The 14764-nt window shown below is 37.9% G+C and overlaps 1 protein-coding gene across 1 annotated transcript in view; it reads right to left on the reverse strand.

Moving 5' to 3' along the window:
• Positions 1–13950, reverse strand: part of STX8 (syntaxin 8) — a 71037-nt gene extending 57087 nt beyond the window's left edge. The window contains exons 1-4 of the mRNA XM_087709790.1: positions 13858–13950; positions 10247–10346; positions 7859–7953; positions 6907–7017 (exon numbers count right to left, since the gene is read on the reverse strand). Coding sequence (XP_087565916.1) covers positions 6907–7017; positions 7859–7953; positions 10247–10346; positions 13858–13874 — 323 coding nt within the window. The 5' untranslated portion in view covers positions 13875–13950. The remainder of the gene's footprint in view (positions 1–6906; positions 7018–7858; positions 7954–10246; positions 10347–13857) is intronic.
• Positions 13951–14764: the final 814 nt, after the last annotated feature.

A 14764-nucleotide genomic window follows, 5' to 3' on the forward strand; every position in this document is an offset into this window, starting at 1 on the left:
CAGCCATGATAAGTGAGAATAATATTTAAAAACTTCTATCAGCTTGAGGAACACATACACCTGTTAGCATGAGGCAGCTTCATTGCGTAAAATGAAGCTGCAGTTACAGTTCATACACCTCTATGTCTCATACTGTACTAGTATTTTCTTTCTTGATTCTATCTTTGAAAATCTTTGAAAAGAGCCTACACCCCTGCTAGCCACTGAAGCCACCTATAAACTCTCCCCTATCCAGCAGCAATCACCCCTGGTCCTGACATACGGTACTTGCACCCCACCTCAATAGATACCTGTGCATCCTTGTGCAATCCCCAGCTGAGTTACTTTTGTGCTAGCTACTCACAAACTCTCACTGACACTCATATCTCTGGCAGCAGCCATCCCAACCTCCACAGCCCTTGAACCATACAGGCTATTTGTGTGTCCTCCCAAGCCAGTAATAGCCGTTTCACTGCCTTCCAGCCTGCTGGGACTGGTGAATCCCTAACAGCTTTCCTATAGAATTTGTTTGTTCAAAGCCGTCAGGAAGTTGTAAGGAGGTCCTCACTTAATGACTGGACTGCAATTCTCACTTAATGATAACCATGGGGACCAGAATTCTGTCATTAAGCAATGCTGTCACTTGATATCAACTTTACAACCACATCACTTAGCAACAAAATTCTGGTCACAATTGCCATAGTAACACGAGATTTACCGTAGTGCTTTCCACCTGCCTGTTGAGGACCCGTTATCTGGAATAGGGTAGAATGCAGATATAAATTATTCATATGTACCTACTGAAGGATTCACTCTTTGTTTTGGAAAGCTTGTACCACAAAGAATTAGTCACACTTAAAAATACTAGAGCATTAGCAGCAGATTAGAATAATAGCTGTGCTAAAAATCCAGACTACTTTTGGTTCCTTTACTAACTCAGATGAAACTAAAGGGTCAATGCATGGAAATCTAAGCACTGATCTGCAGATAATTAGAGTTTCAGAATCTTCCTACTACAGTACTAAAACTCTTCTTTCCTTTAAATGAACAAAACAGTGCAACTTACAGAATGTATCCAAAATCTGGGGCCTATGGCTCTCATGGAATAGAAATTTGGCAAATTTTATTAAACATTTTATGATATAAACATTTCTGACATAATAATGTCATAAAACATTTCCTAATGTTTGACTGTGCCACGTAGTTCAACAGGGGCTATTTTCAACGTAGATCCATCTCTGAATATATTTCAGCTTTTCCTGTGAATGCAGTACATTAGAAATTCTGTCACTATTGAAGGCAGTGAGGATCTGGTAAGGAAATGTTAAATGAAGGGAGACTAGTATAGATCTATTTCAAGCTATTTAGCTCTCATCAGCTAGCCATACCCTTACTGGGATTTGAACCTGTGCTGTATTACATAGTAGGCAGTTGTGTTATCTACTAAGCCACAAGCTCTCCTCCTTTATCAGCTAAGCCAGGGAAATAGGTATGTATTGTCTCACAACCCCTGGTATGCCCAAATATGGGAGGAAGCATACTGCTTTCTTTCTCTGTCTATCAACTCACCCCAGGAGACCATCCAGACAGAAAGCCATTATTTTTACTGTTGCCTTTGTTACATTTGTGTTGCATTTGTGCTGATAAATAGTGGCTAACACAACTGCCTACTATGTAATACAGCACAGGTTCAAATCCCAGTAAGGGTATGGCTAGCTGATGAGAGCTAAATAGCTTGAAATAGATCTATATTAGTCTCCCTTTATTTGTTTATCAGCACAAATGCAACACAAATGTTATGAAATGTGATTTATGCATTTTGAAAACCCCCGACTACGAATAACAAATGACAGAAAGTTCCAATGTCTCATTCCAAGTTACTATTTTAATATTTGCTGAGGTGCTTTATCAGAATATAGTCTGATTACCTACTTTCAACAGACCATAATTTCTCAAATGTTGGAGTAAGTTTTTCCAACATACTATGTGAATCTATTCTGTCCACACTCAATTACTATTAAAATATAACAGATGTAAATTATATTGTATTATATCACCTGTAGCTGACTAAATTCTTTTTACCAAAAGATTTTTAGTAATTCAATTTTGTTCTGGAATAGCTCTACAACTCTATTGAGGCTCTATAAATAATGGTGGTTTCCAGGAATATGGTTCTAATGAATACTGGTAGTGCTATTATTGGTGTTTTATTTGGAAAAGAAGAAAGAAAAAAAGAGAAAAAGTATACTGAAATGTTTGGGGAAATTGTAACATAAATCAATACTTAACTTATTTGCCCATTTCATGGATATAACATTATAAAACACTATGCATTAATTATTTGTATGAGTTAAATGTGCAAAATGAAAAAGTCCAGACTATTATTCAGACAATTATGAACTGGCAAATGGAATTTACTTTTACATCTTTAAAATTTTTGTTACAAATAGAATTACAGCAGGTTAGGGAATACATTGTAGCACTCCTTCATTTCTGCCAATTTAAGGGAAGAAGTTACAAAATAGTAATAGTGAAAACAAAAACAAACAAGCAAAGTGATCTCTTCTAACCTCACGTTCCTCTGAAACAGAGTCAGAAAAAAACTTAATTTTAACTAATGTAACAAAAATAGCAAAACTGAAAAAATATTGAAGTATGAAATAAGCTGTTAAACTTATTTAATGCTTGTGCGCATCGGTGCCCAATGGATAATTGCTGATAAGAAACATAAAAAGAGTCACATGCCTATTAGTTTTAACTGGATCTGGTTTGGTAGAACTCTGAAACAGTAAGAGATGTGACAATAAGCAAAATCTTGCAAATGTATTTAGCTTCATATGAGGCAGCCAATGTTCATAACAAATACACACACACACACACACACACACACACACACACACATATATAGAACTCTGAAACAGTAAGAGATGTGACAATAAGCAAAATCTTGCAAATGTATTTAGCTTCATATGAGGCAGCCAATGTTCATAACAAATACACACACACACACACACACACACACACACACACACACATATATAGAACTCTGAAACAGTAAGAGATGTGACAATAAGCAAAATCTTGCAAATGTATTTAGCTTCATATGAGGCAGCCAATGTTCATAACAAATATACACACACACACACACACACACACACACACACACACACACACACACACACACACACACACACACACACACACACACACACACACACACACACATATATATATATATATATATATATATATATATATATATATATATATATATATATATATTTAAAGTCACAACCCCTGGTATGCCCCAATTATGGGAGGAAGCTAACTGCTTCCATTATCTGTCAATCGGCTCGTCACAAGAGTCCATCACGACAGAAACCCAATATTTTTACTGTTGCCTTTATTATATTTGTGTTATATTTGTGCTGATAAATAAATAAAGGGAGACTAGTATAGATCTATTTCAAGCTATTTAGCTCTCATCAGCTAGCCATACCCTTACTGGGATTCGAACCTGTGCTATATTACATCTTAGGCAGACGCCTTAGCCATTAAGCCACAGGTCCTCCTCCTTATCAGCTGAAGCCAGGAAGGTATATATTTAGTGTCACAACCCCTGGTATGCCCCAATTATGGGAGGAAGCTAACTGCTTCCATTATCTGTCAATCGGCTCGTCACAAGAGTCCATCACGACAGAAACCCAATATTTTTACTGTTGCCTTTATTATATTTGTGTTATATTTGTGCTGATAAATAAATAAAGGGAGACTAGTATAGATCTATTTCAAGCTATTTAGCTCTCATCAGCTAGCCATACCCTTACTGGGATTCGAACTTGTGCTATATTACATCTTAGGCAGACGCCTTAGCCATTAAGCCACAGGTCCTCCTCCTTATCAGCTGAAGCCAGGAAGGTATATATTTAGTGTCACAACCCCTGGTATGCCCCAATTATGGGAGGAAGCTAACTGCTTCCATTATCTGTCAATCGGCTCGTCACAAGAGTCCATCACGACAGAAACCCAATATTTTTACTGTTGCCTTTGTTACATTATTTATCAGCACAAATACACACACACACACACACACACACACACACACACACATATATGGATGTAAAAGTTTATTGCATGTTGCTTGCTTAGGTGGAAAATTTAGAAATTTCCATTTTGTAGAAATAAGGAGTTGAAGATTGGTTATTGAATGTTATAAGAGATAAATATGATGGAAATAAAGCACAAGGTTATAAGTGGAATGTTTATCAAATTATTCAGCAAGGAGTAGAGAATAAGATGAGAATATGTAATGTCCTCTTCATTCTATGTAGAAAAGTACATACGGTATGTTTACTTTTGAATGCAAATGATGCAATGTTGCTAGCTGCAAACTAAAATAATTTGTAGAAAATATTAAATTGTCTGTATGATGCAATGAAGAACATTAGTTTTAAAATCAATGTAGCAAAGAGAAAGGCAGTTGTGTTTGGTGGGGAAGGGAACTTATGTTAAATATAAATGGCAAAAACTAAAGTAAGTGTATTAATTTGTCTACTTTGGTACAACAGGTCCTTAATGGGAAAGTGGGTGAAGAAATTTAAAACATATATATACAAATACTGATAAAAACATAGTGGGCAATATGTGGTCTGTTTCAAAGAAGGAATACTTGTTGAAAGAAGCAAAATTTGTGTATAAAAGCATACTTTTGCCCATTTGATATACAAGTGGAAGTTGGGTATGTCAGAATATAAAATGTAGTGGCAACAGGATACTAAAAATGCTTGCTTGCTCATGCATTTATTTAGTTATTTAATTTTTTGATGTATGTCCCTGCACTTGTTTAGAGGCAATTCTTGGACTTTTATGTGTAAAATAGAAAATATAATTTGATGTGTGAGTGCTATATGAATATGGACTAAATACAGTGATATTTAGTCCATAATCATATAAATGAATGGCAAAAAATAATCTGAAAGGATTTGGTCATATATGGTGACTGAGGAAAGTTGGAATTGTAAAACAAATATGTGAAGAAAGAATAATGGATTGAAATGAAGGAGAAGAGGGTTGTGGTTGAATGTAATTTATGAGATCTTTTAAAAAAACGGTGACAAGTTTAAAGAATAAAAGGGAATGTTGGAAGTGATAGCAGAATGCCATGGAACAAGATAGTTTTCAAGGATAGGATGGTATTGGGATAAACCAGTTTTAGTTCTTTCCTCCCCCCCCCCAATCATATGTTTGATTTGTCTGGTCTTCTATTGCTTACTCCTTTTCTGCATAACACTGCTTACTCAAAATGAAAAAAAACATGATACATAGAATATTTTTGGAAAGAATAAATATTCATAAAGATGGATCGTTTTTGGTGTAGAATGATTTTCTCAAAAGTGGTATGCTCCCTCTACTGGCAGTTCATCAGAGCTGATGTTTAACACTGCACAAATGGTTTTTTTCCACCTCAAGCAAGTGTTTCATATACATAGATTCAATACCTGATGTCATTAGAGTGGGCAACAACAAGAAGGAAACAATCAGAATGAAAGTCAGAAGAACTGACAAGATGCTGTACTAGTTATCAAGGCCACAGAATAATTAATGACATAATCCCCCACAGTACTTCTCTCCGCAACAAAGACAAATCAGGATACAGTTTCTCTACTTAAAATGGCTTAAATTTAGCGTATAGTATTACTATATATCTGTGCATACTATATATCTGTGAATAATTTCAAGCTTTTAGAAAACAGGATAGCTGATCAAAATCCCAACACTGTCTTTTTTGCAATTTAGCACTCTGTAAAGCATTCTGTACTAGGAATGCAATTGTGGCTAGTAATAATAAGCTGAAGAGTAAAATATAGTGATCAAGTATTGCAATACTATATTATCAGTATAAAACTCAATTCTTGCACTGATTTTCCTGATCAAATTGTAACAGAGTTCTCCTCCTGAAATTTGTTGTAACTACACCGTTGCAATGCCCTTACAGTCCCATGATAAAAATTTGGTAGCCTGCCTTCACTTACAATCAACTGCAAGGCAGCTGCAACCCCCCTCCATCTCTGCCCTTAAATGCCCAGCAAAAAGAGGCATTTTAGGAGACTGAAGCTGAGCAGCTGCCTTTAGAATTTTGTTTCTTCTTTTTTATAAAGGGTCAGGCTACGTGCATCTCATAAGCAGTGAAGACACTGAAGATCAGCTGCCGAATGCAGGGCAACACAGGTGGCTGGGACGGGGCTTCCCATGTGTTTGTTGGTTGGGAGGAGGTGCATTGCACAGTGCCATAGAGACTAATGGGTATTTGGAACTTTCCACCAGGCAGCTGCTTTGTGCACTGTGGAGACAGACTTACCTGAACAGTCATTCTATGTGCACTGTGGGAGAATTTGTGAGTATTCAGCCCTTCGTGGATATGTGTGGCTATTTCATGCATGGCCTACACTGAACCTCCAAAGTGTTCCCCCACTTCCCTGAGGCACTCCCATGCATCTTAATTGGGGTCCCCTCCACTCCATAATTGGTGAGATACCTTAATGACTGCAAGGGCAACTGCCCTGATTACAGTTGTTGAGCAAAACAGCCATGTCATATCTTGCTTCCTCAATGAGATTCTGGTCCCAAATGTCATTAAGTGTGGACTACTTGTAGACCTAGTTTCCTGAACAGATTACTCTTCTAGTCTTTGTCTTCCTAAGTACTTTAAAAATAGAGCTAGTGCCATCACCATGTTAGTAGTCAACACTGAAGAATGTTTGGTACAGAAGGAAGCAGCTATCTGCTTCAATCAGACAAACATCAAATCAGTCCTCTCATATCTGAATGCACTTAAAATTCCTGTAAATTAAGCAGAGGAACACAGGTTCTTCAGAGATGTTTTCAAGACTATGCCACTGAATTTGCTGCTCATGTGCCATACTATACCTTATTACATCAGGTTCTGCATTTTCATTTTGGAAAGATGCTTGGAGTTTTCTGTGTGCTGTGAAAAGTTCATCTACTAAAATTTGCCGTCTTTCCGCTTCTATATGGGTTCTGCAAGAACTGGATTAAGGATCATTGTTGGATAAAAATGAATAAAATAGCTAAAGAATGGCACACATGTACTCATCTATTAGCAAACATAGTATTATATCCTGACTAAGGAAACTCAAGTAAAATCTAAGTTTCTGACAAACATCACAAGACATCTCTTTTGCAATAGTAATTCTGTTTTTATAAAGTGTGATACTTTTATGACACTTATAAAATAAGAACCATAAAATAATATGCAAACGGAAAAGGGCTGTAAAGGTGAAAGAAGTCCATTGTCAATCCAGTACTTAGGACAGATTATAAAATGAACACACGTATTTAAAAAATAAACCATGATAGCAGATGCCATGAAATTCTTTGCAGAATTTCTGATTCACAAACACTATTACCAAAGAGGATGTCAATATATCATGTAATTACACTCCATTTATATCAGGAAGGATTGCACGATTATAAAAGTCCCAACATTGTTTTTGCAGCCCTCAGAATCTACCCAAATTGGGCAGAACCATTTTTGAATTTGGGAAAGATTCACAGAGACAAAATAGCACCTTACGTTTTGCAAAAGCTTAGGGTAACCATTTCACATTATTAAAATGTTACCATAAAAATTGATATACTTTGGAGTGCAGCTCTGCAGGTATTTTCAAAAGAAGCTCTGAACAGGAAATGAAAAGTAAATCAAATAAAGATAGAAGGTCAGAATACTTTCTACATTTGGGTTTTCCCCAAATTGAGGGTTTTTTAAAAACACATGTGTAAATCAGCTAGGTGTTTTCCAAAATAAAATGAATCATAATTGTTATATTAACCTCCCAGTTACAACTGTTTACATGGATACATCTGACGTGTTGATACAGAGTGAAACAACAGGTCTTTCAAACGATTGGTTTTTTCTTCAAGATTTTGCAATAAAGGCCTGACTGCAACACTGACCTAGAGAGAGAGAGAGAAAGATAAAACACAGTGAGGCTTATCTGTTTCAAGACAGAATAATATCCAAAGGAAAGAATAAGGAATACAAATCAAATTCTTTATAAAATTATCAGGACATCTAATATTAAACTACACTGTCTCTACGCTATTGTATCTCATGTTCTTCAGCTGTTCCTGATTTTTAACTTTGATACAGCTTTTCCTTTTCAGTGACAATGATTGTGTGTGTAATACCCACATGAAAATGACAACTATGCTCTGTGGATTTGGAAAAGTCCAAAATACTATTTTAAGGACTAGCAATAAGCCGAAAATTCTCAAGAGAGTTTTTTTAAAAAGTCTCTAAAGTTTTCTTCACAGAATGAAGAAAGCTTAACTACAGAAATTGATCTTCTCAGGAATACAGCATGATTAGATGAGGGCTAGTCCTCACCTATGATGCCTTGTGCATTGAGGGGGAAACTGCTTCTAAAACATCTTTCAGTTACTTCATTCTAGGTCAGGGTTCTGAATGTAGCAGAGCAGCTTCCTTGCTGAGATCCGCTGAGAGTCAAAGGGCAGCAAATTGCACAAAGATGGTAAAGACTGACAGTTAACACAGTTAATGTCCAGGAATTACTAGAATCTCATGTCACTATAATCTAAGATAATGAAGCAATGCCATCCACTCACAAGACCTTTCCCAGGCTATAACTCATTGTGAATCAGCACTCCCATGGCCCTCCAGTCTCTTGACATGCAAAACAACAGTCCTGTTTTGGCCACATTTATCTAAAAGGGGCTATGGCAGACTCATTATCAGTCTACACTAAACATGCTTACTTGGATTTTTGTCCAAATAAGTTTGCTTATGAAAGCAAATTTGTATATTATGACAGAGCAGCTAGAAGTTAAAAGGGAAACAGAGCCCACATTCTTCTAAAAAGCAGAAACCACTCAATACAAGAGCAATTTCAACTACAGGATTGTTGGCTTCATACAATACAAACTAGACAACCATATTTTAAACTGATATGTTATGTAAACCCGGTTCCTTTTTTAATGTTTTCATTATAATGTGTTCAGTTGTGAGGGGTTATTTTTCACATTTCCATAGAAAGGTAGTCATCAGTCAACCAAAAGAGTAGGAAAAGAGGGAACAAGTGGTAGAAAAGCACATGTATTTTGCTATCTCCCTTCTTTGTCTTTTAATTTCAATTCCATTTTTTCCAAATTATTTTTTTAAACAGAAGTGGCAAAATCTCAGGAAAAACAATATACTATTGACATTTACCCTGCTTGGTTAGTAGAGCGGAAGGGCATTTTTACTAAAAAGCATGACTGATCTGAGCATTTCTCAATATCAACACATAACATGAACTGTTATGGCAATATATATAGTCATGGTTTCAGGTCTGTTTATACTGGATTCAAATTCTGGCTCTCCAATCACACTGAGGCAGTACCTCCAAGTCTATGACAAACACATTTGTCAGTTGTGCAAAACATTTGTTGATCCTGACTGTAGACATACGCAACCACACTAGTACTTGCTCTAATTGCACATTCCTTTTTTATAAAAGTAAACCCAGTCAGAATGTTGTAGTCCCAATGGAGGAAAGGAGATGATCAAGAAATCATCAAATTATCCTGAAAGTATTAGATCTTTACATATACTTTTAAAAGTGGTATCTAGAAATCTAGAGTTGGGATCTAAAGATTGCTACACACTTATTTCCTAAAGCAATGATTTCTCACAAAAGCTTAAATGTGAAATAGAAATAGACTGTATGCTTTTCTGTGTGAATCTGGATTCTGCTTTAACAATCAGAAATTAATGTTCCTAATTATTATTATTATTAATTAGATGTGTAGGACTGTTTCAAGGTTAATAGTGAAGATTCACTTCCCAAATGTTGTCCTGCAAAAAAATGTGGATTTTTTTTTGGCTGTAAAGCTATAATATCAACAGTTCATAAATATTCCTAAAACATTTTAGAAAGAGCATTTTTAATACTTATTGCACTCATTGTTAGAAGTAGTTAACAGGGTCAACATTTTTTTAAAAAAGTCAGTTTCTTTAAGGTTCCAAGTTCATGATTTCCTTGTGTAATCTTTGCTGCATACGGACATAGGAACTGTAATGAACATCCTTTTGGAAACTTGTCATGGGAAGATTTTACCACAGAAAGGGAGCTCTAACATCAATCACAAAGAATATATTGCAATCACAATGCATTTACTTAATGTTGATACTCAAAATTATAGCAAAATCTAAAGCCAAGAAGATGGGCTGCTTTGAGGCAGGCAATACCTTAGTGGCACTTTCACCATTCCTCTGGTATCTGTTACGTTCTTGAATTTTTTCAGCGATCTCTTGTGCAATATGGCAAGCAGAATCGTACAACAACAACCTTTAAAAAAACAGTGACAATATTAAACAACAATAAAATCTCCTTATTCCTAGGACAGCTTTTATTACATGCTTCCGTTTCCTCAAAAGAAGCTTTCTTCCATTCCTTCCTGTTTAGACCTTCATTCCAAGCAGCCATTGTAGCAAATAATCTACTAAAATTAAAGATTTCAACCATTGTGAACTACAGGAAAGTGTGTGTGTGTGTGTATCCTGCCAAATGAGTACAGAATGAGAAGTTTGATTTATATTGTTAACATATGAATTTACTTTTAAAACATCTATAATGGAGGATTGCCAAGGCTACTACTGTCTATATAAAAACTGTTCCTAAGATAATTGTCCTAATGTAAAGTAATTGTTCATACATGTGATTGTCCTAATACACATATGCCCATTGTGTGGCATTATACATTGATATAAGTATGGCAGGTATGCCCAAAGCTATGAAGGATGAACTGGTCTTCCATTCCCTCCATCCTATTAAGACCACCCTAGGAGGTCCCAGAATGAAAAAGTGATGTCTTCCTTTAATTTACTAAGCCACCATATCACCTTTCACGGAAATAATTGCAATAAAACACTTCCTGTAATTAGTCATCTCTTTCTCCTGTATTCACCTCCATGGTGAATCTTTTTGAATTTTTTCTCTTCACGGGGTTTATTCACAGTGAGATGGCAGCATACGAATTTAATAATCAGGTTTTCTTGTATGAACTTCTCTTTTACATTCTACCCACATTTGAATAATCCTGGACTTTAATGTGGCCATTCCAAACAATTTAATTTATTGTTCATCATCCATTATTTTGCAGACTATCTGTATGGGGTGGTGGTGGTGTTGTCTCTGCCTTGATTCACGACCATTCATGCTTAAATTTCATGTTAAATTGCCTGATATACCCTGTAGAATTATCTGATATGACACAAAGTATTTTTTTTCCAGCAGCAACATCCAAGTGATGAGACAGCAACTCTTAACCATGATATTATGAACTCCATGCTTGATAACAGGCATGAGATTCTTATTGTGGATTGTTTCATAAGGCATATTGATGACCATGTCGCCCTAAATCTGTGATAGCGAACCTATGGCACATGTGCCACAGGTGGCATGCGGAGCCATGTCTGTTAGCACACAACCTGTCAGCTCTAACGCACATGCATGTGCTGGCCAGCTGATTTTCAGCCTTCCAGAGGGCCAGGAGAGGCCATTTTTGCCCTCCCCAGACTTTAGGAAAGCCTCCGAAGCCTGGGGAGGGTGAAAAATGGGCCCAATGGGCCAACCGGAAGTTTGGAAACGATCCGTTTCTGGCTTCCAGAGGGCCTCTGCGAGGCTGGGGGAAGCCGTTTTTGCCCAACCCAGGCTTCAAGAAAGCCTCCGGAGCCTTGGGAGGACAAAAAACGGGCCCAATGGACCAACCGGAAGTTTGGAAACACGCAGGAGAGGGTGTTTGTGCTCACATGCACAGAGCGGGTGTGTGTGTATGTGCAGGGGGTCACGCGTGCATGTACAGGTGGGTGGGGTGCATTGCATTGTGGTACATGCACACGTGCGCTATCATGTGCACATGCACAATTTTGGCACCCGTTTACGAAAAGGTTTGCCATCACTGCCCTAAATAAATCTACTTTTGACATATCTGTTCCCTTAACATTTCCCAAAGTCTGGAGGATTAATAATCACGTTGCACCATAATATGGTTTACAGAATACATTACTGAACACTGTAATTCTGTATGTTATATTAACTTAGAAACTAGAGCTTTAAATAGACCAGCTGGGTTACTTTATACAATCTATAGTTTAGAAATATGTTTTGTGAAAAATGGCCAAAACATCATAAAAGATTTTTTTCAAGATCTTCAAAATTTCAATTTCAAATCTGCATAGGTTGAAAGTACAGATAGTCCTCAACTTACAACCACAATTGAGCACAAAATTTATGTTGCTAAATGAGAAATTTGTTAAGTGAGTTTGACCCATTTTACAACTGTTCTCTCTACATTTGTTAAGCGAATCACTGTAGATTTTAAATTAGTAAGACGGTCGTTAAGTGACTCTGGTTTCCTCATTGACTTTGCTTGTCAATCACATGACTCCAGGACACTGCAACCATCATGTGAGTAAGTTGTCCAGCATCCAAATGTAAAGCATGTCATTTTTTTTCCCCACTGATGTGGTAACTTTGAACGGTCACTAGATGAATTGCTGTAAGGTGAGGACTACCTATACTAAAAAAGAGTATGTTATAGAAAATAAATGTTGAAGATTCTAATTCAAACATAACATAGATCAGACATATTTTAGATGCTTAAATGATTTCATCATATCCTAATGTATCACAGAAAACGGTCCATACACAATTTCATTCTAAAACAGATATTGCAGGAAGAAAATTGTGTGACCGGTGATATCGCTAGTCTAGCTGTACCCTGTTAAACTAGCCATTTTTATAAAAGGCATAAACATATATAGAATTTAACAAAAACCATTAGTTTAAAAACATGCTACCACACCCAATTTTTGTCCTCAAAGTGAGAATGTTTAATTTCTTCTTCTTTTTTGGCAAGCATTCATTCTAGCCTACATTTTTGGGGTTTCCTGATGGTCACTCATCCAAAGGCTTGACCCCACTTTGTTTTCAAAACCAATCAGCGAAGATAAGTGTGTACCGAGCAGTTACACCAAACTTGCCAAAGGGATACCTATAGTTTTAGGGAAAGTGCCCAACTGTAAAAATTCTACATCATTGAAATCCCTGGCTGGAAAACTTTGCATCTATGCAGATCTTCCCAAAGGTGCTTTTTTCAAGAGGCAACTGGACTTTCTGGTTTTTCTTTGAAGATGTTTCGCTTCTCATCGAAGAAACTTCTTCAGCTCTGACTCAGGAAGTAACATGAAGAAGCTTCTTGGATGAGCAGCGAAATGTCTTCAAAGAAAAACCAGAAAGTCCAAGTTGCCTCTTGAAAAAAGCACCTTTGGGATAACCATGATCTGAATGACTGAGAATCTCCATAGACACTAAGCAGCTCTTCTCTCCCGCTACTACACCAAAATGATACAGGAGATATAATTTCCCTGCCTGTAGAAATTCTCCCATTTTTTAAACCAAAGGAGAAGAGCAGAATAGGGAGGTGGAGGATGGAAGGGGACTCCTGTTTTATAGCAATGTTGTTCGACCTCGTCCTCTTTTAAAGGGACGCACTTCTACTGGCTGGGAGTTCTGGGAGTTGGAGTCCATCCCTCTTAAAGTTGCAAAGATTGAGAGCCCCGCTTTCCGGGAAAAGTGTGCACTTTATCTGCCCGCCCCGCTCGCCAGGCACTTTCAGCGGCAAAGGGAGAGTCAGGGAGCATGCGCAATGCTGAAGAGGCGGAGCAGCGAGAGGTGGGGGTGCCATCCTCCATGAGCTGCCCTCAGCCTCGAGCCGTTTGTCTCTCCGACTTTGTTTAATGTGCCTGCTGGGATTCGCCACCAGTCCAAATGACTCTCCGCGCCTTCCGTCACTCACCAAGGCTCCGCAGCCATCGCGGCGCCCGGCAACCGGAGGCTTCCCCGAAGTCTATCTGTTCGGCCGTGAATTCTTCCGGCTCCGATCACCTGACTACGAGGCGTGCCGAGGCTCAATTTGTGACAGCGCGCCTCTCGGATGATTGGCGATGGCGTCTTCCAGATGGAACTGGACAGAGTTGCAAATAAAAAAAAACAAACCCGTGGACATTCAGACTTTCGAGGCTCTGGGTTAGGAATCTAGTCTCTAAAATTGCGTAATCGTAATCTGCATCCTGGACGGGGACCCCTGATTTAAGGAGACATTTCCTGTTTGCATTTTTTCATGTGGAATCCCAAAAGGTGGAGTTTGTGTTGCTCACAAACATTTGTAAATTCAACGTTTGTAAAAACGTTTGTAAATTCAGGACTTATGAGAATGTGTTTAATTTGGAGCCATGTTTCATATTCCTGCTAAGGTACTATTCAAAGTTTGTACCTTAACAAATCATTGGCTTTCAAAATTTCAAAAAAGTAGTTTTTATTTGCCTGGAAGCTAAATTTTGGATCAGAATCATGGGAGAAATGAGACATTCAGTGGCTAGCTGAACTGCCCATTAAAAAAAAAACCAAGAGCATTGCTCTCTTAAGATTCAACCAGTGGTGGGATATGACCGGCTTACTGGTGCCTGCTGGGAGCAGGAACCATTCCGTTACGGTGCTCCAGAGGGCCCACCTGCCTTCCCACGCTCCTTACCTGTATTTGAGCTGTTTAGGGCTTCCACATACATGCAGAGCGTACAGCACCTGTGCGACGCTCCACCGAGCAGCTCGAACATCGCAGAGGCATCGCGGGCGTTAAGTACGAAGGCGTATGCTGTGCACGCGTGCTGCGTGCATTCATGTGGACACACGGCCCTGTTGCACCG

This window comes from Thamnophis sirtalis, unplaced genomic scaffold (assembly GCF_051295495.1).
Source record: "Thamnophis sirtalis isolate CommonGarterSnake01/CBP01778 unplaced genomic scaffold, rThaSir2_p1.2 scaffold_3, whole genome shotgun sequence".
In the NCBI taxonomy this organism is placed as follows: Eukaryota; Metazoa; Chordata; class Lepidosauria; order Squamata; family Natricidae; genus Thamnophis; species Thamnophis sirtalis.